Source organism: Mauremys reevesii, unplaced genomic scaffold (assembly GCF_016161935.1).
Source record: "Mauremys reevesii isolate NIE-2019 unplaced genomic scaffold, ASM1616193v1 Contig33, whole genome shotgun sequence".
Taxonomy (NCBI): domain Eukaryota; kingdom Metazoa; phylum Chordata; order Testudines; family Geoemydidae; genus Mauremys; species Mauremys reevesii.
In genome coordinates, this window is record NW_024100844.1 from 554,580 (window position 1) to 582,076 (window position 27,497).

At 45.2% G+C, this 27,497-nt stretch overlaps 1 protein-coding gene across 1 annotated transcript; it reads left to right on the top strand.

Annotated features, from left to right (window-relative positions):
* The first annotated feature begins 3,385 nt into the window (after positions 1–3,385).
* On the top strand, positions 3,386–27,497 carry LOC120393821 (butyrophilin subfamily 3 member A1-like). The gene is made up of 11 exons (XM_039518314.1): positions 3,386–3,486; positions 5,104–5,200; positions 8,630–8,992; positions 10,416–10,700; positions 18,530–18,631; positions 19,775–19,831; positions 21,651–21,677; positions 23,439–23,465; positions 24,742–24,762; positions 24,890–24,916; positions 26,876–27,497. Exons 2-11 carry the CDS (start codon positions 5,134–5,136, stop codon positions 27,481–27,483), a joined length of 1,584 nt encoding a protein of 527 aa, XP_039374248.1. The 5' UTR covers positions 3,386–3,486; positions 5,104–5,133; the 3' UTR covers positions 27,484–27,497.

Below are 27,497 nucleotides of genomic sequence, written 5' to 3' on the forward strand. Positions count from 1 at the left end.
GTAAGTGCAGGCTTCTTTGCCTGAACGCTGGTGGGAGGGGGAGTCTGCCACCCGTGAGTGGGGTGGAAGGGGGGACACAGGCCCACCCACACCACTGTGTCCCAGCCCGGGGCCCTAGTAGCGGCTATTACTGCCGCTGGTCAGTAGGGTCCTGACCGCAACACACTGACATGGGCATGTCAGTGCCCTCAGCCTGACAGGGGTCGGCTACCCCCGGGCTCCACTCCATCTCCCCCTCCTCGGGTACCTGCTCGTCTCTGGGGTCAGGCGCTGGATCCAACACCATGGGCTCCTCGCCGTGCTGAGAGCCGGCTAGCTCAGGCGGCTCCTCCGGACTTGGGTCGGGGGAATGCTCCAACAGCTCCTCGGGGTACCGAGCTCGGGGCAGGCTCGGCCAGTCCTCTTCCGGATACCTGGCTCTGGGAAGGCTCGGTCCGTCCACCTCCGGGTACCTGGCTCGGGGAAGGCTCGGTCCGTTCACCTCCGGATACCTGGCTCGGGGAAGGCTCGGTCTAGCAGGAGCTCGGGCAGGAGCGTCTGTCCTCTCCGGCCGCCGGGCTCCAACTGAGCGTTGGGGCCGGGCCTTTATACTTCCTGTCCCGCCCCTTGACTTCCGGGGGGCGGGGACAGGTGGTGATGGCTCCACCCACTGAGGTGGCTGTTCTGGTTCCTCTCTCTCAGGTGCGGCCGGGAGCCAGGCCGACTCACTACAAGCGGTCAGTGGGTTTCTGGTATAGGGTGGTATTTATGTGACCATCGTTTATTAGCACAGTAGTGTCTAGGAAATGGACCGCTTGTGTGGATTGGTCTAGGCTGAGGTTGATGGTGGGATGGAAATTGTTAAAATCTCAGTGGAATTCCTCGAGGGCTTCTTTTCCATGAGTCCAGATGATGAAGATGTCATCAATGTAGCGCAAGTAGAGTAGGGGCGTTAGGGAACGAGAGTTAAGGAAGCGTTGTTCTAAGTCAGCCATAAAGATGTTGGCATACTGAGGGGCCATGCGGGTACCCATAGCAGTGCCACTGACTTGAAGATATATATTGTCCCCAAATGTGAAATAGTTGTGGGTGAGGACAAAATCACAAAGTTCAGCCACCAGGTTAATGATTGTTGTCCACCAGGAAATACACATCCAAATCACTGACAGAGGCAGAAACCAGATATTCACAGATTGGGGAGCTTGTAGAAATATTGTTTTCCTGTGAGAAACTTAATCAAAATGTATATGGCCAGGATATGGATGTTGAAACAGACCACAAGCCCCGATAGTATTATTTGTCAACCTGCTAAATGACTGTATCTAAGGATTCAAAGAATAATGATAAAGCTACAAAATATGACTTGGCTGTGACCTACATGCCCGGAAAATTCATGGTCACTGCAGACGCACTTTCCAGAGCGGTGACTCCGACTACAAAATGAGAGAAGACTTTAGAGATAAATACGCAAGCCCAGGTAGATCTGACTGCAAAGTCAATTCCCATAGCTAACAATAAACTGCGACGGACAAGAGGGGAAATGGAGAAAGATTAATCATTGGGGATCTTTAAAGAAGTGATATGTAATGTGTGGCCTAGAGAAATAAGCAGTTGCTGTCAAAGTATAAGAGACTTTTGGAACTGCAGAACTTACTGTGATAGATGGGGTGATTGAGAAGTGCAAACATTGGGCACGAAAGGTGCTGTTTTGGCCACGGATCAATCATGATGTTACTAATGTGGTAGAAAACTGCTTTTCATTCTTGAAATACAAGCCATGCCAACAGGCAAGAGTCACTGAGACCTCACCCAATTCCACAAATGCCTTAGGAGAAGGTAGGTAAATCTTGCATCTTGGCAGGGGGTTAGACTAGTTGACCTTTGCAGTCTCTTCTAACCCTATGGTTCTATTATTCTATGACTGATTTCCCTGGCAATCAGATGATTACTAAATTGTTGCAGATTATTATTCTCTGTGCACAGAAATTTGCTCACTGCACAGCACTATTAATAAGTCTGTGATAGCTGTCATGAAGGGAATGTTCTCCAGACATGGAATTCCAGATGAAGTCTTTAGCGATAATGAGCCGCATTTTTTCCAGTGCAAATTTTAGGCAATTTGCCATCAATTGGGATTTTCATCACAAAACATCACACCCAAATGACCCTCAAATGAATGGACTTGTGGAAAGGTCTATACAGATGGTAAAGAACCTTATGAAAAAGACTTCTGACATCGAGGGTGATTTTCATAAAGCTTTATTGATTTGCTGAAGTACATCTCTGGAGAATGGCTTTTCTCCAGCTCAGCTGTTAATGAGAAGAATGATCAGATCTAATTTACCAATCACTGATAACTTGCTGAAATCTCATGATGATGAAACCATATGGAAGATTAAAGAAAATCAGAAGTGGAAGGAAAATATTATTTTGGCAAAAGGGCCTGTGATCTCCCATCTCTTAACCCAGGTGACAGAGTGTGCCTGAGGAATCACACCTCTAATACTTGGTGCCAAAGGGGTACCATTAAAGAACAGCTGTAGCCAAGCTCTTATGTAGTCCAGACAGAACAGGGGGACACATTTCGGTGTAACTGAAGTGATCTAAGAGTAAGTTCCAGAACATTGACAGTAGATGTGAACTTTGGCATATACCAACCAATTAATCATTTATCATCAAAAGACAGAGGAGAAATGGGCAAGCAACAAGAAAACCATTCACATTCAGGGGTGAAAGTAACTTAAAGGACTTACTGGTATGCCGGAGTCCTGGGCAGGGTGTGTGGCCTCAACCAGAAGAGACAGGGCCTTTAATACTCAGGCCCTTTAAATCACCCCTGGAGCTACCAGCTCTGGGCCCTTTAAATCATCGATGGAGTCCAAGGGGCTCCCGGCTGTCACTGCTACCCCAGGGCTCTGGCTGAGATTTAATGGGCCTGGGGCTGCGGTAGCCCTTTAAATCACCGCTGGAGCCCTGCTCTTGGGCAGCACTTTAAGGGACCCAGGGATCCTGGCAGTAGTCAGAGCCCCTGACCCTTTAAATCACTGCTGGAGCCTTGCCACCACTACCCCTGGGTGCTGGCAGTGGGGCTTGGGTGGGGCTTTAAAGGGACTGGGGCTCCGGCCTCTGTGGAGAACCTCTGGTCCTTTAAATCACCCCCAGAGCCCTGCCACCGCTACTCCAGAGCTCTGGCAGTGGAGCTCGGGAGGGGTTTTAAAGGTCTGGAGCTCCCAGCAGCGAGGCTTGGGAGGAAATTTAAAGGAACTGGAGCTCCGGCCACTGCAGGGAGCCCCGGGCCCTTTAAATCACCAGCCTGGAGATGCCAGTCCAGTCCAGCAAGGTGTACTGTCTCTTGCCAGTATGCCGTACAGGACCGAACCGGCTTACTTTCACCTCTGCTCACATTGTAATGAAAGGCTGATCCTGAGAAGACCAGAGAGGGAAATTAAATATACCGAAAGACACATAGACTTGCTAACTTCCCTGGAGAAGGGATATTTGAGGAAAGTGAGTAGTAAAATTCACTCCAGCTTTATGTGCTGATAACTTCTCATCTCTAGGTAGTTGACACATTGGGTTTATGGAAATGTACTGGTTGGGTTGAGAATTTAATGTACATGTTATTAGTTAGCTGTTAGCTGTTTATAAGTTGGAGCTAATTGGTTTTGTTTGTCTCTTTGCTTTTTGTTTTTTAAGCAGGAAGTTGTAGAGATATGTTTGTGCAAGTTTATAATTTAGAGAGGCCATATAGTGATTTTGCAGCATGCCCTGGAATCAGGGGAGCAGAACACAGGCTAACTATGCACAGGAGTTCACCACAGACACTCTCTAGTTTATTTAAGAAAAGATTTTTTTCCTTTCCCATTCTCTGGTTTGTTGTCTAATTAACTCAAATATCATGACACCGTGGTCCTGCCTCCCCTTGAAGTGGCAGTGACAGGGGGGTTCTCCTACCCATAAACAGGGACCAAGCAGCATGGAGTCACTTGGGAGGAACAGGCACCCTCTCTTCCTTTGGTGGGGGCAGCAGTAGAGTCCCCAGTACTTACTGCAGCTGGGTGGATGTATTAACATTGATGGGCTGAGTCCTTTCTTTCTGCCACACACACAGATCATTGGCAGGATTACCCACAGCAGCAGGGACTTGGCGTTAACACCTCCTGGAGATGCAAAGGGTAGTTCCCTCCCCCACACCACAGCTCTTGTTTCAAGCTGTCAGTAGACATGGGCAGACACTTATCCTTTGCTCTGGGGCTGGGCTGCTGAGGGATAACAGAAAGTGCTTTCCCTTGGGCAGCCAAAGTTCAGTCTCTGTGCCGGGGGGCTGGGAGCAATGTGTAGAGAACATGCTCAGCTCTGGGGAGGAGGGGAATACTTCATGTACCTCTGGTGACATAGGAAGTGGCACTGAGGAGGCATAAGGGAGATTTCTTTGGAGGGAGGGTCCCCCACAATGAAGGGGTTTGCTAAAGAGAAATAAAGTACCAATGGAGGAGGCAGTCCCTGGCTCTCTAGAAGGCTCAAGAATTACAACAATAAGGCTTAACGACTAAAACAAAAAACCCCAAGGGTTCTGGAGGGGTTATACATCCTTCAGCTTCAGTGTGTGAGCCTGGCTGTAACTGATGGGGGCTGGGAATAAAGCTCTTTAATAGTCACCTTATCCCATAACTACTTACTGCAGGGTTTCATGCAGCTTCCAGCACCTGGTGCTGGCCAGCCTCAGAGATGGGATATTGGAGTAGATGGGCTCCTGGGTCCATTTCACTGCAGGGATTTATACACTCACATATGAAGAGCTCATGTGATCCCCTTTGCACTCTTGATAGAATGTGTTTTCTATTGTTTTTGTTGGGACTTATTGCTTTCAATGGGGCAGAAGCTGTTATTTCCATGAAGTCCCTTGTGCCGGTTACAGTCCCTTCTGGGTAAAATTGAGAAAGACCCAGAACAGCATAGTTGGGACAATCCTCTCTCCAGTCCCTGGTGAAATGCTGGTTTCTGATTGTAGAGTCTGAATAAACCATGTTGAGTCAGACAGACATACTGGGCACGAGACCTGCTGCTTCCCTCATATGGTATCCCCGTAGTGGGGTCTTATTTTCACTGCTCTTTCCCTTTCAGGACCCTGCCAGATGAATCCCACCTACCCTGATGGCTCCACGACAGCTCTGTGCAGACTTCCTGGGAATTCTTCTCCTGGTGACCCATTCTGTTTCAGGTAAAACCACTTTAAATCCACTTTCATCCTTTAACTTAATCATAAAAAGCGCCCCTCCATTGCCCTGGACACCCTGGGAAATGGATTTAAAAATACCCTTAAGTAAATTAAAGTCAGCACTAAGTGCTGTCAGCATCAAGTGAAATAACCCAGAAACAACATAACTTGAGCAAGAACTGTCCAACCTCCACATACAATCCCCACCAGTGTCCCTCAACACCAATACCCTGCTCCCATGGGGTGGGATTTGGAGACCCTGGGGTCTTAGGCCCCATGAACTTCCCAACAGAGTGGGATGTTTCAGAAAGGGGCAATTCTGGAGAAGGGAAGGGCAGGGATGGAATTAAATGACAAGATGGGTAAATGGAAATGTATACATCTAGGAACAAAGACCGCAGGCTATACCTAGAGGATGGGGGATTCTAATGTGGAAGCAAAGACTCTGAAAAAGATTCAGTGTTCTTGGTCGACAATAAGCTGAAACATGAGCTTTAAGTGTTACACTGTGGCCAAAAAGGTCGAATGTGATCCTTGTATTCATAAACAGAGGTCTGTTGAGTCGGAGTGGAGAGGTTCATTACCTCTGTTATTGGCACTGGTGTAATCACTCTAGAATACTGTATTGTTGTAGCTGGGTCAGTCTCAGGATACAAGAGAGACAAGGTGGGTGAGGTTATGTCTTTTACTAGACATATGAGGAGTGGCTGAGGGAACTGGGGTTATTTAGTCTGCAGAAAATAAGAGTGAGGAGAGATTTGATAGTAGGCTTCAACTACCTGAAGGGTGGTTCCAAAGAGGTTGGAGCTAGGCTGTTCTCAGTGGTACCAGATGAAGGAGCAATGGTCTCAAGTTGCAGTGGGGAGGTCTAGGAAGGGGCGGCTCTAGGATTTCGGCTGCCCCAAGCAGGGCGGCACGCCACGGGGGGCGCTCTGCCAGTCGCCGGTCCCGCGGCTCCGGTGGACCTCCCGCAGGCTGGCCTGGGTATGCACCACCGGAGCCGCGGGACCAGCGGCCCCTCCACAGGCATGCTTGCGGGAGGTCCACCGGGGCCGCCTGCCGCCCTCCCGCAGGATGCCGCCCCAAGCGCGCGCTTGGCGCGCTGGGGTCTGGAGCTGGCCCTGGGTCTAGGTTGGATATTAGGAAACACTATTTCACTAGGAGGGTGGTGAAGCACTGGAATGGGTTACCTAGGGAGGTGGTGGAATCTCCATCTTTAGAGGTTTTTAAGGTCCACCTTGACAAATCCCTGGCTAGGATGATTTAGTTGTTGTTGGTCCTGCTTTCAGCAAGGGATTGGACTAGATGACCTCCTGAGGTCTCTTCCTACCCTAATATTCTATGATTCTAGACCAACTTTTGTTGGTGAGAGAAACAAGCTTAGGAAGAGCTCTGTATAAGCTCAGAAGCTTGTCTCTCTCACCCACAGAAGTTGGTCCAATAAAAGATATTACCTCACCCACCTTGTCTCTCTCAAATCCTGTGACCAGTTGTGGTGTGCAGTTCAAGAAAGATGTTGATAAATTGGAGAGGGTTCAGAGAAGAACCATAAGATGATTAAAGGATTAAAGAACTGCCTTATAGTGATGGACTCAATTAACTCAGTCTTTTGCTCTTAACAAAGAGAAGGTTATGGGATATCTTGATTAGTCTGTAAGTACATGCAGGGGAACAACTATTTAATAAAGGGATCTTCAGTCACATAGATTCATAGATCCCAAGGCCAGAAGGGACCATTTTGGTCATCTAGTTTGACCTCCAGTATAGCACAGGCCATTGATTGAAGAGGCCATTATAAAATTTTTGCCTCTTCATCCTGCAAGGCAGAAGCAGTCCTGCAAACATCTGGGGACAAGAGACTCATGTCTGAGCAGCAGACATAGCATTGCCAATGTGAGGTTAGATCCTGTAGCTTTTCCACTCTGAGTGGCCTTTCAGAGAGGTGATCCGACTGTGCTGCCATTTGCAAAGGGAATTTGATTCCTTAGGTAACAACACACCCTAGGGTCAATTGCTGGCAGTAGGGATTGAATTGGGACTTTGGGTTCTGAAACCACGAGCCACTATTGCCTGAGCTAAGGAACACTCTACTGATAGCTGAGGCTCCAGTAGTCTCATCCACTTCTGCATGTGGCCCCGGCACCACTAGAGGGGGAGTGAGTGGAGTTTACACTTACAGCTTGCACACACTAGCATTTCCACCAGTATAACAGCTCACTCAGGGGTATGGGAAAACCACCTCCCTAAGCAAAGTAAGTTACACAAACCTAAGCACTGCTGTGGACATTGCTATGTAGGCAGGAGAAGCTCTCCCACCGACATAGCTACCGCCACTCAGGGAAGTGGAGCAATTATGCCGATGGGAGAGCTCTCTCCTTCGGCATGAGGCTCTGCCCCTTGGATTCAGTGAGAACACACAAGCCTTGCTATGGGTTGGGTTTCACAGCACAAATTCTTCCACTGACAACTGCCATGGCTATAGAGGGAAATGATGGTGTCTGGGTGAAAAGAGGCTGCAGGGTTAGTCTTCATCCACCAGTCTTGTTAATTGGTTCTTTTGGATCTCATAAGCTGGGTAGGGACAGGTCACAGACACTAATGTGATAGACTGGAAAACTAATCATAGATTTTACAGAGTTGTCCTGGATCAGATCAGATCAACAGCAGAGATATTCATACACAGCAGCAAGTGAGAGCACACAGTTATGTGTGTCTGGAAATAGCCAAAAATATTCACTAAATATTCACCCCTCCAGAAGAGTGTGACCAAGGGAGTAAAAAGGGGTTATGAATTAGAGCAGGCCAACATCTTTTGGCAAATAGCTTAGTCACCAAGAAGGCAGATTTGGGTCGACCCAAATTATTCCAGAATTCTGTTTGGGCCAAAAAAAATTAAAAAGTTGAAATGTTTTGTTTCAATATTTTCAAATGAAAGGTTTCATTTTTTTTATTTCAAAGATATTTTGTTCAGAAATTTAGCTACATTTCTTTTTTTTTAAAGAGAAAACCTCTCAAAATATGTAAATACCACCAAAAATCAAAACAAAATGAAAAACAAAGGAAAAAACCTAAACAAAGAGTTTTTAATTTAACCACCCAACCACAAAACTCAGTTCATTCCACTCTATTGTTAATACCTGATGGAATATTCAGACACATATTTATAGATTGGGGTCAGCTGAATGTCTCTGAGCACTTATATTTCTGAGGTTACCAGACGAAGTGGCTGAGTGGTTATGGTGATGTACTGATAATCAATTGTGTTCTGCTTGTGTGTCTAATTCCCACCCTTGTTGTAACTGGATATCTTCATTTTGATCACAAAGGTCTCCTTTGGCCTTGGAATCTATGGACATTTAATTTTTGGTGAATACCTCTCCTTCCATGAACAGAATGTCCCTTTCACTCCACTCTTGGGAATGTTTCTTTCAGAGAAATTCTCCCTGTCTGGCTCACCCTACCCCGTTGTAGGGATTGTTGGCCAGGATGTGGTGTTACCCTGCCAGCTGTCGCCCAGGACTTGGCCTGTAGACACAGAAGTGCTGTGGTCAAAAATTGAAGGGACACACAGTGAAGCTGGATATGTAAACGTACATCAGTACAAAAATCAATCTAACCTGGACATCTCGGGAGACAACTACCAGAGACGGACAGAGATGTTCCAACAGGAATTTAGGAATGGGAATGTATCACTGAAGCTCAAGAGGCTCCATGTTACAGATGCTGGGACATATATCTGTTTTGTGAAGTCTCCTACATGGAGTCACGAAGCCAACACTGAGCTACAGATTGCAGGTGAGATATTTCAGGGTCAGCTTATTTGGAAATCAGGGGGTCTGTGCCATACCGCAGTACAATGCAGAATGGTGGGGGACTGTCTCCTGCCCTGCCCTGTAACCTGGGGTGCCTTGCAATGCCTTGCTGTTGTAACCTACAACTTGGACTGCTCACAACCAGCCAGCTGCATCCAGGCTACTCCCCTATATGTTTGTGTAACTGAAACCTGCCAGTCACACCTTGGGTCTCACCAGCCTGGGTTGTACCAAAGGGTGACCCCAACAGACTCCCAGTCACCAATTACCTCCAGATATGTATGTCCTGCACTGTCCAGCCCTGTCCCAGACAGTCCAATGGCTGTTTTTCTTTGCCTTCTTAGGTGCAATGCCAGAGACAGACAGGGAGAGAAAGGGAGGTGTCTTGAGAATGTTTGCCCCTTCTTTTTACAGTTTCAGTCCCCCACTTCCTTCTTGATAACTTTGTTTACTGCTTAAATGAAAATTAAGGCAGACTTACACTCCTTTCTTCAAGACAAGTCTGTTTGAGCAGTTTGGTGCTACATGAGTTCTGAACATACACTCTTCACATTCTAATGGGAAATCTTAGAACTGCACATGTAACGTTGCCACACATCTTTTATCAGAGTAAAACTGACCTGCAAATTATGTGTTTTTAAATGATACCTTACAAAGCAGACCTTGTACAAAGATTATTACATAGCATATAAGGTGTGCATACAGGAGCGTATTCTGTCATAGAGTTTAAGATCCTTCTCTGCAACATTAACAGCTCCTCCAGGGATAAAATCAGTCCCAGTACTAATTAATCCCAATGTCCAAAGATGGTGCTAAGGGGCACTGTGCTGCACGGAATGGAGTGAATGACTCAGTAAAGTTTGCTGTTCCCTATGAGCACTGACCCCAGTGCAGTCTTTGGAGCAATGTGCTGCAGAAGGTGTTGCCTTTTTCATGAAACGTGTCCCCACCACTTTGGGAATTCAGGGGTGTGCCCAGTGAAATAAGTGCAGAGATACAGGCTGGGTTAGCATGCTGCACCTTCTGACTTACATTGAAGTGTAGTGTTGCAGTGTGGCTTTTCAGCATGCATTGTATTTCCACTCCAGAAGTGGTTGCACTTGAGCAATGGATGATCTTTGAATATGTAATGGTTTACATTGGTAAAGGCCTTTTTGATTGTTGAGGCTAATGTGTTACAGATATGTAAAAATATTGATTGATTTTCTACTCCATCATCTTACCACTTGTCAGGATGAAAATTCAAGCATCATGATATAAAGAAGCCATCTTTTTTAGCCAGCCCTTTCTAGACCAACCACTGGAAATGGCTGGACACACACTTTCTCAGTGGGTTACAGAGTTATTTACTAGTCAGCAGTAGAGTGTTGGTTATCAAGAATTAATTTTTTAATCTCTGTCTGCAGCTGTCGCCCCAGTGTTCATTGACGTGCTGGGTCCCCACGGCCAGGGCATTGGGCTGGCCTGCAGATCCACAGGATGGTTCCCCAAACCTGAACTCCACTGGGTTGGAAACAAAGGGCAGAACCTGGAGCTGGAGTCCAAGACTGGAATGACTCAGGACAATGAAAGTCTATATAATGTTCTGGGCCATGTCACTGTCCCAAGAGGAGAGGCCCCAGCAGAGATTATCTGTGTAGTGCAGAATGGCCTATTGAAGACAGAGCGAGAATCTGCCATTCATCTCTCAGGTGAGTTACTCTCATCCCAGGGAGAGGGGTATAAAAGAGACGAGGGGGCCTAGCTCATTTGGAACTTGCACCTCAGCTACTGTCTATTTCAGGTAGCTTAGGAACAAAAACAGTGGACAATTTTCTCCCTTTTGTTGCTGCTGCCCCTGGTGGTGCAGGTTTCTGTAATGTGGACACCTAAGCTGTAAGAACTGGACTGAGATCCACCAACTAAATGCACAAGAGACCACTAAAGAGCCATCCAGTGGTAGCAACCTTAGTTCGTTACAGCACTTGGCTTGATTGAAGATAGCTACTGAGAGTTAAAAGGCTCCATATCTTGTTCCCTGACTCCCCTGGAACAAGCACTTTAGAGGTATAAGGCTCCTCTCTACAGTCTTTGGCATCACCCAGGCCTCTTATTCCCCAGATTGTTTAGAAAATTCTGCTTCTGTTGCTGTTGCTGAACAGCGTCACCACCAATGACAGCAGCTGATAACGGGAGAGCTTTTAGGAGACCAGAAATGGTCTCACTGGGATCTCTATGGGGCAGTCTCTGTGGGGCTGGATCTGAAAAGTGCGGGATGGAAAACAGAATTAGACCCCATCTCATCCTTCCACTGGGGCCAGTGCAGGATGGTCTCTGATAGTGTATTCTCCAGGGACTGTCCAGTGAATTTCACTATGCCACCAGTTATAGGGGCTGTACCATCACTTTTCTTGGGAGACTCTTCCAGTTTCCCCTCCCCATGCCAGCACAGTCATGTCTCTAAATTTTGTTAAATCATGCAGTGCCTAATCGGAATTGAAACTGGATCCCTTCCCCAAAATCAGGCAGAGCCCAGAATTTACTCATTGTCTCACACACTCTCTGTGTGTGCAATAGTTCTGGACAATAAATAAGGTTGTGTTACTCTCTGCCTGACATGAGTGTCCCTAGAAGCCAGGGGGAGACTCTTTAGCCAAACTCCAGTTAACATGTTTAGGGTTTTTTTTTCTTGTATTGACACAAAGACAGTAGATATTCATCATTCTTTCCACTGTCCACAGGGAATCTGTAACACAGATTCATGGTGGGGTTCTGACCAACTCAACTGTAATAATCAGTTGTTGCCATGCTTCTGTTTGGAAAGACATTTTTGGGGCCTGCAGTGAGGGGTGTGGCATAGGGTTATGTCTACATTTGAGGTTGGAGGTGTGATTCCTGCCACATAGACATATCTGTAGTAGCTCCTCACAAGCAGTGCTGAGAACAGCAATGTAGCCAGGGTAGCAATTACAGCAGCTGAGGCTAGACACCCAAGTACCAACCCATCCAGATCCCCTGTGTACATACTCAGAGCAGCCGGCACAAACAGCCACGCATGCTACCCAGCCATGCTGGTATTTTTAGCACACTAGCTCAAGCAGAGTTAGCGGGGACACATCTACATGAGCTGAAAATCATATAGTCCTTTTGTTCCAAGCAGCAACACTGGTCTATATTTGGCTTTCAATATACAAACAGAAAAATGTGACTTTTTAAATTTCACATAGCAGAAATCACCTGACAAATGAAGGAGAAATTTAAGTCTCCCTGACAGATTGCAGAGTGTGCCACTCACTCTGCGATAGACGTAGCATCACAGAATCATAGAAATATAGGGCTAAGGGCCGGTGCAAGGATGTTTCATGCCCTAGGCGAAACTTCCACCTTGCACCCCCCCCAGCCCCCCGAGGTGCTCCCCCCTCTCCTGCAGCAACACCCCCCTCCGCCATGAGGCGCCCCCCTTGTGGCAGCTCCCCACCCCACCCTCTGCCCTGAGGCCCCCCCCCACCCCAGCTCACCCCTGCCCCGCTTCCTCCCCGAGCACGCCATTGCTGCTTCACTTCTCCCACCTCCCAGGATTGCAGTGCCAATCAGCTTAGGTGCCGCAAGCCTGGGAGGCAGGAGAAGTGAAGCAGCCACAGCATGCTCGGGGAGGAGGTGGGGCAGGGGTAAGCTGGGGCAGGGAGTTCCCCTGCATGCCGCCCCCCCCCTTACTTGCTGCAAGCGGCCCTCTCCGTGCTCCCCTGACCCATCTCCCTCTGCCTAAATGCCGGTGGCGACTGGGGCGGCCGAAGATCCAGCCTCCTTGGTCGCTGCTGAAGAAAATGGCGCCGCCCAAATCCTAGCTCCTTAGGCAACTGCCTAGGTCGCCTAAATGGTTGCACTGGCCCTGATAGGGCTGGAAGGTACCTTGAGAAGTCATCAAGTCCAGCCCCTGCACTGATGCAGGACCAAGTAAATCTAAACCATCCCTGACAGGTGTTTATCCAACTTGTTTGTAAACTCAAATTCAATTTGTGATCCACTGTAATCCCCGGATCCTTTTCAGCAGTACTGCCACCTAGCCAATTATTTCCCATTTTGTTGTTGTGCATTTATTTTTTTTCTTCCTAAGTGACGCACTTTGCATTTATCTTTATTGAATTTCATCTTGTTGAATTCAGAGAAATTCTCGTTTATCAACGTTGTTTTGAACTCTAATCTTGTCTTCCCAAGGGCTTGCAACTCCTCCAAGCTTGGTATCAAATGCAAATATTACAAGCATATTCTCCACTCTGTTATCCAAGTCATTAATGAAAATATTGAAAAGTACTAGACCCAGGACTAATCCCTGGGGGACCCCAATAGATACGACCTCCCAGTTTGACAGTGTGTTGTGTATTTGGTTGTCATGGTTTTTGGTTCCTATGGCAACTGAGTTAGATTATTAGGGGATAGCCCGGCTGGCTTCCGCCGGTTGGGTGAGCTCTGTATCTGTAAATAAAATGGTAGTTTTGTTAGCTGTCTGCTCTCTGGCCTCAAGTGATTCTTTCCTAAACCGACTGCCCCCAAGGATATAACAAGTGGCGACGAGGGATGGGATTCCAGGGCTGCTCCAGTAACAGAAGGAAGTAGAAGACAAGGTAAAGAACAAACAAAGAAAAATACTGCTTGTTTGCACTGACTGTGAAAGTGAAACTAAAATCATGGCTACTCTGACCAGGCCACTGGAACCTTTTGATGAGAATATAGAGCAGTGGCATGTGTATACTCAGCGTTTTGAGGTTTTTGTCATTGCAAATGACATTACAGAAGCGAAGAAGGTGCCAATATTCTTAAGTGTTGTAGGGGCTAAAACCTACTCCCTGCTACGCAGCTTACTACACCCTGTTAAGTCTGAGACTAAATTTTACAGTGACATTGTGGAAATCCTGGGGTCCCATTTTTCCCCAAAACCACTGGTAATTGCTGAAAGATATAGGTTCCACAAAAGAGACCAAAAAGAAGATGAAACAGTTGTACAATTTGTAGCAAATTTTAAAAAGCTAGCAGAACACTGTGAATTTAAAGAGATGTTAAATGATGCCCTGCGTGACAGGTTAGTGTGTGGCCTCTACAGTGAAGCTGTACGGAAGCGCCTACTGACAGAGGCTCAGCTTACATTACAGAAGGCTGTGGATATTGCTGTCTCCATGGAATTGGCTACAAGGGAGGCGCAATACATCGGTGCATCCCCTAGGGTGCAAAAAGTGTCACAAGAACCGACCCACAAAACTGTGTGGAGTCAAGAATGTTACTGCTGTGGTAAGCCGGGTCACCAGGCATCAGAATGCTGGTGTAAGGACCTGGTGTGTCGACATTGTGGCAAAAAGGGACACATTGAGTGTGCCTGTAAACAAAAGAAAAAGAGGCCTGTGGTCTGGCCGACAAAAAGAGGAACCCTGCATACCCTAGAGCAGACCCAGGATGATCAAGGTGACACCTCATCGCAAGAGGAAGTGCCACTGTATGTTTTGTCTTTGGCAGTGGGCTCACATGAATACTGGGTAACCCCGTTGTTGGATGGCAAACCTATATGCATGGAACTGGACACCATTGCAGCTGTCTCGCTGGTATCCGAGACTGTGTATAAAGAAAAGCTACAGCATCTTCCGCTTAAGGCAACAAAAACTGTTCTGAAGATGTATACGGGAGAAGCTGTGCCCATGTTGGGCACTATTGATGTTAAGGTGGAGCTCAATGGACAGGCTGCTAAATTCCCACTGTTTGTGATGAGAGGTAACTACCCAGCCTTAATGGGTTGGTCTTGGCTTGGGAAGATTCAAGTGAACTGGGCAGAAGTGCACCGGATGACTAAAGAAGAAACCAGTCTAACCCCTATACTAAGGAAATATGCTTTTGTTTTTGGAGATGATTTGGGAAGTATGAAGGGAATCACTGTGACATTGAACATTAAACCTGACAGTCCACCAAAATATCTGAAAGCCCGAACTGTGCCATATGCCATCAGGCCAAAAGTTGAAGCAGACCTGGAGCGCCTGGTCACCAATGGAGTACTAATACCAGTTACCCATAGCTCATGGGCCACTCCTATTGTTCCAATAATGAAGAAAGATGGCTGTCTCCGGATTTGCGGTGATTTTAAAGTCACTATCAACCCAGTGTTGTGTGCAGAGCAATACCCGCTTCCCCACATCGATGACCTCTTCGCAGGCCTGGCTGGGGGACAAAAGTTCAGTAAGATTGATCTGAGTCAAGCATATTTACAGATGCACGTCGATGAAAAGTCCCAAGAGCTGTTGACTATTGTGACTCATAAGGGGCTTTATCGATACTGTCGCCTACCCTTCGGAATAACGTCTGCTCCCGCCCTGTTCCAGACGACTATGGACCAGATCTTGTGTGGCTTGTCAGGAGTTCAGTGCTATCTGGATGATATCCTGGTCACTGGAAGAAATGAAGAGGATCACTTAAAGAATTTAGAGGCTACCCTACAAAGACTGGAAGAGTATGGCCTACGAGTACGCAAAGACAAGTGTGAATTCTTCAAGCCCTCCGTTGAATATTTGGGACACATCATTGATTCTGCAGGTCTTCATAAGGCCCCTGCAAAAGTTAAAGCTATTGTGGAGGCTCCCCCACCTCAAAATGTAAGCCAGCTGCGCTTGTTTCTAGGACTACTGAACTATTATGGAAAGTTCATCTCACAGTTAGCTACACTGCTAAAACCACTTCATGAGCTCCTTGGGCATAACAAGGCCTGGAAATGGACTGAAGCCTGTGATGTTGCATTTAACAAAGCTAAGGATGCATTGTTAAATTCTGAAGTTCTAACGCACTTTGATCCATCCTTACCCCTGCAATTGGCCTGCGATGCTTCCCCTTATGGAGTGGGAGCGGTCGTGTCACACATTATGCCTTCGGGAGAAGAAAGACCTATTGCTTTTGCTTCACGCACTCTAAGCAAAGCAGAAACTAACTATGCCCAAATCGAATGTGAGGCATTAGGAATTGTTTTTGGAATTTGGAAGTTTCATCAGTACCTGTTTGGGCAAAAGTTTACTCTTCTCACAGACCATCGACCTCTGACGTCAATTTTTGGACCCTACACAGGCATTCCCCCATTAGCTGCTAGTCGTATGCAACGTTGGGCATTGTTACTTTCAGCACACACATATGACATCAAATATCGGAAATCCACTCTGCACGGCAATGCAGATGGCCTCTCAAGGTTGCCTTTGCCGGTCAAACATCAAGATAGTGCCCAAAAGGAAATCTTCTACTTTGAACAGGTAGAGAATACACCCATCACTGCTACTCAGATAAAGAAGGCAACTCGCGTTGACCCAGTATTGTCCCAAGTTATGGACCTGGTGATGCATGGAAAATCTCGACAAACCTCTCCGGTTTCACCCGACCTTGTTACCTACATGTCCAGGAGGACGGAGTTATCGGTCCAATCTGGTTGTTTGTTGTGGGGGAGACATTTCATTATTCCACCACCACTGAGATCACAGATGTTAGAACAGATACATTCTGGTCACTGTGGAATAGTGCGCATGAAGGAAATTGCACAAAGCTATTTTTGGTTGCCTGGATTGGACAGTGCTATTGAAGAGAAGGCAAAAGCTTGTATGTCATGTCAGGGTGTGAGGAATGCACCCCAGTGGGCACCCCTATACCCATGGGACTGGCCTGAAAACCCGTGGCAACGTATTCACGTTGACTTCGTTGGCCCCCTTGAAGGAAGCATGTTCTTGGTGGCAGTAGATGCCCATTCTAAATGGCCAGAAGTCTCTATAATGCAGTCCACTACTGCAGAGAGTACTATCCAAAAACTACGAGGACTCTTTAGTCATTTTGGTCTGCCAGAACAACTTGTGAGTGACAACGGACTGCAGTTCGTCTCTCAGGAGTTTCAAAATTTTATGAAGGCAAATGGGATACACCGCATCACGTCAGCACCATATCATCCATCCACCAACGGATTAGCTGAAAGATTTGTGCAGACAATGAAAAATGCTTTGAAATCAGCAAGGGGACAACACTCCATTCAAAAGCGTCTGGATACCTTCTTACTTTGCTACAGAAACACACCTCATGCTACGAACCCAGGCATCCCCGGCCTTTCTAATGATGGGACGACAGCTGCGCACTTGCTTTGATCTGCTGAAACCTTCTGAACCCCAACAAATTGTGCAACATCAGCAGCAATATCAAGTCATCAGATGGGCACCCAGAGCAAAAGACCGAACCTTTAGCCCGGGACAGCCAGTTTGGGCTTGGAATTATACTACCAGAGCTAAATGGGTCCCTGCCACAATCATCACTCAAACAGGACCTGTTTCCTACACAGTCCGGACTGCAGAGAATCTTACCTGGCGGCGACATATAGATCAGCTGTTGCCAGGTCATGCCAGTCCTCAGGACACATCTGCAGTTGAGGGGTCTGACTTCACTTCTTCTGGTGAGACACCAAATCACGAATTACCTGTTCCTGACTGTTCTCCTCCATTACTGCCGGTTGCTGAGATACCCCTTTGCCCAGCATGAGCTGATACCACCTCCTCACCTGTTCGTTCTGCGGACCCTGAGCCCATGGTACTTTCAGGTGCAGCAACACCAGAAGTTCGCCGTAATCCACCTAGAGACAGAAAGCCTCCTCATCGGCTGGATCTTTAGCTAGGGCGAACCCACAGTTATGGGGCAAAATAATCCCCAGGGTTTAGCCGGGAATGGAGGCAGTCTACCCTCCTTCTCTAGTCTAGTGTGTGTTTTATTTAGGGGATGTTCTTATTAGAGGGGGAGGAATATGTTGTGTATTTGATTGTCATGGTTTTTGGTTCCTATGGCAACTGAGTTAGATTATTAGGGGATAGCCCGGCTGGCTTCGGCCGGTTGGGTGAGCTCTGTATCTGTAAATAAAATGGTAGTTTAGTTAGCTGTCTGCTCTCTGGCCTCAAGTGATTTCTTCCTAAACCGACTGCCCCCAAGGATATAACACAGTGATCCATTGATAACTACTCTTTGAGTATGGTCTTTCAACCAGTTGTGCACCCACCTTATAGTAATTTCATCTAGGCCACATTTTGCTAGTTTGTTTATGAGCATATCATGTGGGACTGTGTCAAAACCCTTATTAAATGAAGATATATATCACATCTACTGCTTCCCCCTATCCACAGGCTATTTTATACTCACTAATAGCACTGCCTCCTTCCATGTAAAGGTGGAACAGAGAAAGATAATTTTGTTAAGTTATTGAGGTGCCTAAAGATGTGGATAGATGTTCACTGGGATTTTCAAAAGGTATCTATCTGTCTAGGAACTTTTGAAAATCTCACTAGGTTCCTATCTGCATCTTTAGTCACCTTAATGCCCTTACAAATCTAGCTCAAAGAAAATAAAATCAGAACTTCTTCCCTACATACAGCACAGTCCTTAGGAATTGCTGGAGATCACTGATCCATGACTGTACAGTCAAATGAGGTGGAAAATCTCATTCCTCCAGCTCTGGGATGGGACCGTGTTCCTTATACACTGTTATATCTTTGCTTCACAGATGACATTTTCCCACGTACTTCTCCCTGGCTGTCTGCATTCTGGGTATCATTTATGCTACTTCTTCTTACTAATGGAGCCTGGGCATTTCGTGGCTATAAAGGTGATGATAATCTGTTGTTGTTTTTTTAAATCCCAGGCCCTGAGCGTTAGGCTAAGGACATAGGACTGACTGTCTTACAATTCACATAGTTTACCATGATTTTGTTTCAGAAAATAATCCTGCAAAAGATTCATTTGTGAAAACTAAAGATACCAGATTTAGAGAGAATAATTATCAGGAAAAATGGCAAAAAATTATTAGCATTGTGTATATCAGAGCCACCGAGGGGGGGAGGGAATGTGGGGCAATTTGCAGGGTCCCCCATGAGAGTTTTTCGGGGGCCCCGGAGCGGGGTCCTTCACTTGCTCCGGGGGCCCCGGAAAACTCTCGCAGGGCTCGGGCCCCCGGAGCTTCTTCCACTCCGGGTTTTTGGGGCATTTCAGCGGCAGGTCCCGGCGTGGAAGAAGTCCTCGCCTCTGAAGACCCCAGGTCCCCTGAATCCTCTGGGCAGCCCTGGTGTATATATATCTAGATCTAGATCTAGATCTAGATCTAGATATAAATAAATGGGGAGAACATATATATTATATATATACAATTGTTCTCCCCAACACCATCATCTTTTGTTTCCGTCTTGTCTTATGTTGTAAACTGTAAGCTCTGTGCAACAAGGACCCGATTTTGATATATGTTTGTATAGGACTGAACATACTGCAGTCCCAGTCCTTTGCTTCTCAGAATGTCTGTTGTTAAATCTACCCCAGAGGAGCTCCCTTCCATCTAGGTCATGTTGTGCTGCCGTAGTCTGATACTGATGAGTGTGGAGATTGTCTCAGACTTGTGGCCTGTGAAAGCTTTGGAGGAGCTGGACTTCCTCAGGTTTAACCGGCTGGGGTTTCAATACCAGCTCTGGGAAGGTCTGGCTCCTTTGCCATGTTTATTTTCAGAGGCTCAGCAGTTCCATTTCCAGGTGAAACATAGTGATCCTCAAGCAGTGGTCGAGCTGGCCCAGTAACCTGTATCTGCCAGAGACCATTACTTCTCACCTTCTGTGCTAAGGATCACAGGCACTTGGCTATGTATTGATCCTTGAATCTTGGACTTTGATAGTCCAAAACCTCCTGTTATTTTATTGATCAAACTCCCTATAACTTCAGACACCTTTTGTATCACCAATGACATGTTTAATTCTTAATCTTTTAGAGAAGCAAAAGATTTCTCAGAAGAAACGTTGTGAAAAGGAAGCTCTATTATCTCTAGGTATGTTCCTTGCATTATTTTTGTTGTTGTTATATTTTCTTTAGACTGCTGGGGTGGATTGAGGTGTGGAATGGAACAGGGCATAAAACATAAACTTGTTAAGTAAATTAAATTAACTAGTTACCTATACTAGATTTCTTGTTGCCCTTGATACCCTGTTGATTAGCTAATGCTCAGGCTGGGGATTTATTGATAATATATAAGTTTAATGATCAAGAATTGAATTGGGAGAATTACAATTAAGAGTATTGCAAGCAGTTCCTACCACCCCCATATCACCCCCGGGCATCAGAGCATGGCATTGCAAGCATCTTCACCTCCAGCACCCTTGCTGATTGCTTCTTAAGGCCCACTTCTGTGCACATCAGGACCTCTGGCTAAGTCACATATACTCTGGATCCCTTCTGGGTAAGAAAAGTCCAAAACGGTTCTGTTGATAAATTGTATACTCAATAGCTTGACCACACTTGTGTTTGGTATGAAATATACTCAAGAGACCAAACAACCAAAGTCAGTCAAAATAAATGATAGCACAGTACAGGAAGAAAGGCTCAATACAATACCAGTTTCTGGGAGGCTGTCTCATGCATGTTGTACATTCACCTTACTCAGAAGATGTTTCCAAAGTTACACATTTCAGCTAGTATTTATTGGATGATTTTTCAAGTTACAAAAATGTGTACACATCACTAAAATCCAGCCCACCAGTTCACCCCAGTTCCTTAACTTCTTGTTCTGTACCTTTCCTTATCTTTGCTTTGGATACAAGCATTCCAGGTACTGGTCCATGAAGGTACCTCCCCAGCTTGTACCAGGACAAAACATTAATGTACTTCGACAATTTTTCTGTTTTCTAATGCCAAGGCTGTGTTAAAGATAGATAGATAGATAGATAGACAATATAATAATGTTATATTGATATTATGTGTGCAATACATATTAATATATTTGGTGTGTATAATACATACTAATATTGTGATATCAATATATTAGCCTGTCATATACTGATGAACATTTCTCAGCCCCTCTGAACTACCTTTTAAGTCTCTCTGGCTCTGGGATAGAGCTCTGACTCCCAGGCTCTTTTCCACAGCCTCAGCCCCTCTTCAGCCCCTGTGTCAAGACCCCAACCTTGCTCCCTGGAGTTCCTCCTGCAAACTGGGTTGTCTCAGCCCTTTTCCAAGACCCAGGCATTCCAGGCTGCCACCTGACCCCAATTAACCCTGCCTTCTCTGGCTAAGATGCAGTTAATTATGGTACAAGTGGGGCTGATTGAACATGGCTGGCTAACCCCAGGCCTCTTGTCCCTTAAGGAGCAGGCTACCCTGTTACATGAATATAAGGAATTACAGAGAGGGAATGGATTTGCCTGAGGTAACATAGCAATTCTGTGGCAAAGCTGGGAATAGAGTTCTGGAGACCTGGCTTCTTGTCCTGTTGTCTTAACTAAATAACCATCCTACCTATTCCTCCTGTAGGCTGGATGGGTCACTTTAGTTATCCCATCACTGCCCTTCTGTAACTGTCTAAAGGGATTGCTGAGAAGCACCGTGAGATACTGTGTTTGGTGCAGGACTGGATGTGTGGCTTCCACTGAGCTCTCAGTCCGCACTTTGCCATTCTGAGGAGCCACTGACTGGTCCCAGGAGTCCAGTCTAGGTGGCCAGCCTGTCCATGGATAACGCTGATACAGCACTGCTCCTCCCCAAGTTCCTGGTTCCTGGTTGGGAGAGGGGAGTGTTGTTATCTAACCTGTACAGGTATGTAGTACAAAGCATAACAGAGAATGTGGCTAACTCTTTTCTCTCTCCTATTCCAGAGGCTCAGAAGAAGGAGTTGGAATCAGGTATTTTGATAAATCCCCTAGAAAAATTGTGTTTGTGTTTTCACATTATAATTAGATAGACAATTTCCCTCCTCTGTGTGTATGATCTTTAATCATCTCTGTGTGCATTTCCCAATCCCTCAGAAATAGGAATATAGAGCAGAACAAGCATCAGCTAAGTCTTCTGTGACATTCTCAGCACTGTTTAGTGATTGTAGTGTTTATGGGAAGAAGGGATGTACAGCATTAGCTAATGCCACATACAGGGCAGGCTACGGCTGGGCAAGCTTCTTCCAGGAAGGTCTATGAATACACCTCAGTTCTGACACACTGTTATTCCTTTTCTGCACACCTCTCTCATCTCTACAAATGTACCTCACTCCTGTTTAGCAAGGTGGTGTACTGAAAAGTGGTAAAACTGGGATCTATCACTTTTAAATTCTCAGAGAGCTTCCTCCACCTGCATAGAGGCAGTGGGCTCTGTAGGGATTGGGAAGTGTGTGATCTGAGTCTTTCAGCACTCAGTGTGCAGACAGTTAGAGCAAAGTGGGGTGAGTTGGGTCTCTCTGCCATAAGAAGCAGCCTGCTTTGTCTTTGGTTTGGTGCGTTATTCTGAATTGCAAGAAATAAGGTTAGTATTAACTGGCAGCAGGAGTATTTTATGTTTTTATCTATTTTCTCTGTTTGTATGCAGTGAAACATAGCAGAGAAACTGACCTCATTCTCATCACAAGTTTTCGCCTGTCTGCAGGCAGGACAATAAAAACCCCATTGAATTTAAAGTGATAGATTGCAATTTTAACATGATTTTCAGTGCATCACAAACAAAGTTCCCTATTAGTTCATTCCTGGACTCCCCTCCATCCCTCCCAGCTCTGTCAAGGAACCCTACCCCCGATTGCTGATATCTCCGGGCCCAGAGTGCTAAACAGAGACTACGAATCATACCAAACTGTGCATTCACTTTTGCTAAATGCTCTATAAAGAGATGCACTAAAGTCACTCTTCACAAGTAAATCAAGACATTCAGTGTGAAACCTAAAGGTGAGTGGTAAGTTCAGGAACCCACAAAAGCACTCAATAGCCAAGCTCCTTCAAACAAGCCCTCGTAGTTTCACAATGTTACAGTGTTGTTGTGACCGTGTTGGTCCTAGGATATGAGAAAGACAAGGTGGGTGAGGTGATATCTTTTAGAGCTCTGTGGAGCTTGAAAGCCTCTCTCTGTCTCCAGGGATGGCTCCAGGCCCCAGCACGCCAAGCCACGGAGGGTGCTCTTCCAGTCGCCGCGAAGGCGGCAGGCAGGTTGCCTTTGGTGGCTTGCCTGCGGAGGGTCCACTGGTCCTGTGGCTTCGGACCTCCCTCAGGCACTCCCAAAGGTAGCCTGCCTGCCGTGCTTGGGGCGGCAAAATCCCTAGAGCCGCCCCGTCTGTCTCCAACAGAAGTCCGTTCAAGAACGATATTTCCTCACTCCCCTTGTCTCTCTCACAATGCTGCAAATCAGTCCCATAAAGGACATATAGCACTTTGTAGACATACAGAGTTCTTTCTTCATGTTACACATGGTGCCCCTGCTTTTGTTCATTAACAACAACAAATGGGATTCGCAAAATTATTTAGGTGTCTAACTCTTATTGATTTCAATGGGAGCGAGGCACCTATATACCTTTGTGGACCTCACCCAATGTATCTTTGGTTCTGAGATACATGACTGTGTGGTTCAAATTGCTCTAATCCAAATTCCACACACTGAGTTTGGGACGTGTTTCTTTCTTCTCTTCCCAGAACAGCATGATCGAAGCAAGAGGATTGGTAAGTGCATCTGTTGTCCCATTAGAGAGTCACTGAGCAGACTTTACCTGTGGCACATGGTGCTGAATAGCTACAGAAATGTCTGTGATACAAGCTTTGTGCTCTGCTCATGGGCCTGAGAACAGTGTGAGCCAAATCTGAGACAGCCGAAGCTAACCCTACCCCAGCATGAATGTTTTCTCCAGCAGACATAGTGTTCCAAGCTCTCACACCTAGATAAATAGATGTCACATTGACTTCAGCATCAGACAATCAGTCACATTTTTGTGATGCCATAGAGAAGCGCTGGATGTGTCCCTGTAGCTACAGGAATCTTTTCCCCATATGTGGATATGAGAAAGGTTAACAGTCTCCTTACTTTCTTGTCAAGAGCAGATCCTGAATGAGAGCGCCATTCCTTTCCATGTTAATCTAAATCTTATTCAGCTAGAGCAGAAACACATCCTTTTAATGACCTCATGGATTACTAGTAGAGCTGAGTGAATAATTGATTTTTCATTTTGGTGGCCGAACCAAAAACTCTGACAAAAAACATTGTTTTTGTCAAACCCAAATGCAAATTTTTCAGTTTTTCTTGGGAAAATGAAAAATCAAAAAAAAAAAATCAATGAAACATTTTGTTTAACCTGAAACATTATTTTCCCCAGGTTTTTTTGTTTGTTTGTTTTTGTTTGGATTGTTTAATTTTGGGGTGTTAATTAATGTTTTTATTTTGTTCTTTTTATATGAATTGAGCTAAATTTAAAAATATGAAACATCATTTTCAAACAAAAACATTTCATTTCCAAAATGTCAAGATAGAACATTTTTACTTTTGTGGAAAAAAAAACACCACCACCTTTTTTAGCTGAAACTATTCACCAAATTCCATGAAAATTAGCAAATAGTTCTGCTTGACCTGAAACTGCCTTTTTTGCTGAATAAACTATTTGTCTGAAGAATTTTGCCCAGCTCTAATTATCAGTAGTGGAGGAAAGGAATTTTCTTTAAACATATTTAACCTTGTGAGGTTCCTTTAATCTCCCTTTTTTAATGTTGACGGGGTGAGTAAAGGCCCAACATCACACAGAGAATACTAAATCCATCACTGGGAAATTAGCAGAGACCTCCAATCTCACAGCTGTTAAATGGGTTTCTTTCCCTCAGTGTCTGACTTGGACTTCTCTCCTGTTGCAGTGAGAGAATAGAAGAAACACGCTTAAAGAGATCACATGATTGTTGATCAGCCCAGCTCTGCATAATTTATAGGGAATAACACAATCTCTTTCCATTTCAGAGAGACTGACAGTGGAATTAGGTAAGATGATATGTTTCTATGTTGCATATTATGGACATGCAAATTATAATCTACTCCAGAATGACATCACTTCTCTCTACAAATGTCCAGGCAATCCATAAACACATTCATTTTCCTTCCTTTGCAGATTTCAGGAAGGCTCGAAGCTACTTGGGTGAGTGGGACAGCACTGACAGGCAACAATGACTCTAGACTGGGGCTAGATGTGTCTTTTGATAAATTGTATAATAGCTGTTTGACCACATTTTGGGTCCTTATTTCATTATGAAATGTACTTAAGAGACCAAAATAACCAGTGTCAGTTAGGTTTATTAATATGGTACATAAAAAAGATTCTATAAGATACCAGTGTCCCAAGCATGGTCCTATAAAGCAATGTTATGTTCACCTGATGCAGAAGGTGTGCTTCCCAAAGATACACCTCAAAAGCAATCCTTTTATACCTGATATGTTTACCAGTAAAAGGTACCATACACCATTTGAAACTAGAGCCAACCAATTAGCTTTTATCTTGTTTTTCTGGTCCCATGATGCACCCTAATCTTTGTTCTGGGTACATGCATTCCAGGTTCTGAGGGGAATGAAGCCACCTTATAGGTCTGTACCAGGATAAATAGGTTTGCAAGAGTTGCATCCTTTCTGTTGCTGTTTGGAACCAATTATATGTCCTGATACTGACAGTTTTCCTATTTAAGCCAAAGTTTACTTCAGCAAATGCAAGGTTTATGAGATACTTAGCATAAATTAACAGGATTTTAATAAAGATTCAGGCCCATTTGGGATTCACAACTTCTATATTAATGATTAATAATATGAATTTTTAAATGCATGGAATATTTACTGTGAATAGTATTATCAGCACAATATATATGTGTGGTAGCCAGCATATATTAGTCAATACTGTGTAATGTACAAAAGCTGTAGCTTATTATTAGAGTTTGTGATGGGGTGAATTGATGGCCAGACCCACCCACTCCACAAACAGTAGGCACCTGATAGTCCAGATTTTGAAATACAACATATATTCCAAAATTAGGTATGGACAGACAAGCCACATGGAACCACTGTAGGGACAGGCAGGCGAGTGTGTGCATTGCAAGACATAAGACAGAAGTCTCATGAATGGTCTGTCCTTCACTAAGTATGATTACAAGTTACTTTTGCCCTGGTGAAAGGGGACTGAATTCTCTATTTCAATGTATTGACTTTGCCACAGATACCATGGTAATCCAAATTTATGTACATCACCATAAATGCTGTGTGGCATAGGAGGCCTGTGGTATGCAGGAGGACAGATGGGATGATCTGGTGGTCCCTTCTGGCCTTAAACTCTATGACATTAGAGGTACAAGTAGAGCTGGGTGAAAATTTTTGGCAAATAGTAAATTTGCCAATAACATCATCTTTCAGAACACCAAAACTAATCATGAATTTGGGTCAAATTTGGCAAATAGTTTTTGGTGGAATAAAAATGTTTTGTTTTGTTTTTCAAAAAAGTTGAAATGGTTCTACCATTTCAAAATTAAAGTCTGACTTTTCATTTTGAAATGCTGTTTCACAATTTAGCCATATTTATTTTTGAAAAGAAAAAATGAAAAGCCAAAACCCATTTTTTTTCAAAAACAAAAAACAAAATAAAAAAACCTGAAAATTTAACAAAACAAAATGGGGGGAGGGAGAAAAAAAATGTTTCATGGTTTTCATTTTGTTTCCTTCTTGGCAGTTTTCAATCTGAAATTATTTGTTCTTGTTGGTTTTGGTTTTAGTTTCATTGAGAAATATGGAGAATATTCCATTTTAGTTCAAAACTAAGCAAAACAATTTTCCTGTTAACCCCCATACAGCAGAATAATTATTCACTCAGCTTTAAATATAAGTGCTGTTCTGAGCATAAACTTCTATACTATGGGAAATTGCAGGCTATCCTTTGTCAGGTCTCTTTAATGGCCTGTCAGCAGCAAACCATCTCATTAGCCCTCCACATAGAGAACAATTGATCACCAGCCTCTTTATAACAACCCTTAACATATTTACAGACCTTTTTCAGGTCTTCTTTTCTCAAGACTGGACATGCCCATGTTTTTTTAACCTTTGTTTTGGTTTCTCTCCCCAGTTCCCATCACTCTGGATCCAGATTGTAAACACCCAGCACTGAAAGTGTCCGGGGATGGGAGAAGAGTCTGGCATGAACCTGAATCTCTAGAGCAGACCACCCCCTCTGGAGCCCTGATCGCAGTGGGGAGGGAGGGGTTTGTGAGTGGGAGGCAGTACTGGGAGGTGGAGGTGGGGGATGAACCAGACTGGGAGCTGGGGGTGCTGAACGAGACTGTGAGGGACAGAGTGATAGCAGCACAATTAGAGAACCCCCCTGTGGAGGGGTGCTGGTCCCTGCGGAGATCTGAGGGGCTATATCACCCCAGGGAGGCAAACACTAAAATCCGGGAGTGGGATTTATGGCCGACAGTGATTGGGGTTTACCTGGATAGAGAAGCAGGGACAGTTTCATTTTATAACGTTAACGTCTTGGCTGATATTTTTGTGGTGCCTCTTGACAATTCAGAGAAAGTGTATCCATTCCTCAGGCCTGGTCACGCTGTGGGGAGAGACAAAGGGAAACCCCTCAGCATATGCTCCCTCAGAGACTGGGATTTCCCTACGAAATTATCAATGCAGACTGTTTGTCAGGATAGAGACAATGACCCATATTCCCTGTCATCCTGAGCTGACAAGATGAG

Bases quoted from the DNA above. Each gene is read 5' to 3' on its own strand.
- LOC120393821 (XM_039518314.1), top strand. From the start codon at position 5,134: ATGGCTCCACGACAGCTCTGTGCAGACTTCCTGGGAATTCTTCTCCTG. The intron at 8,993-10,415 runs GTGAGATATTTC...CTCTGTCTGCAG, and splicing joins CACTGAGCTACAGATTGCAG to CTGTCGCCCCAGTGTTCATT. The intron at 10,701-18,529 runs GTGAGTTACTCT...TTTGCTTCACAG, and splicing joins ATCTGCCATTCATCTCTCAG to ATGACATTTTCCCACGTACT.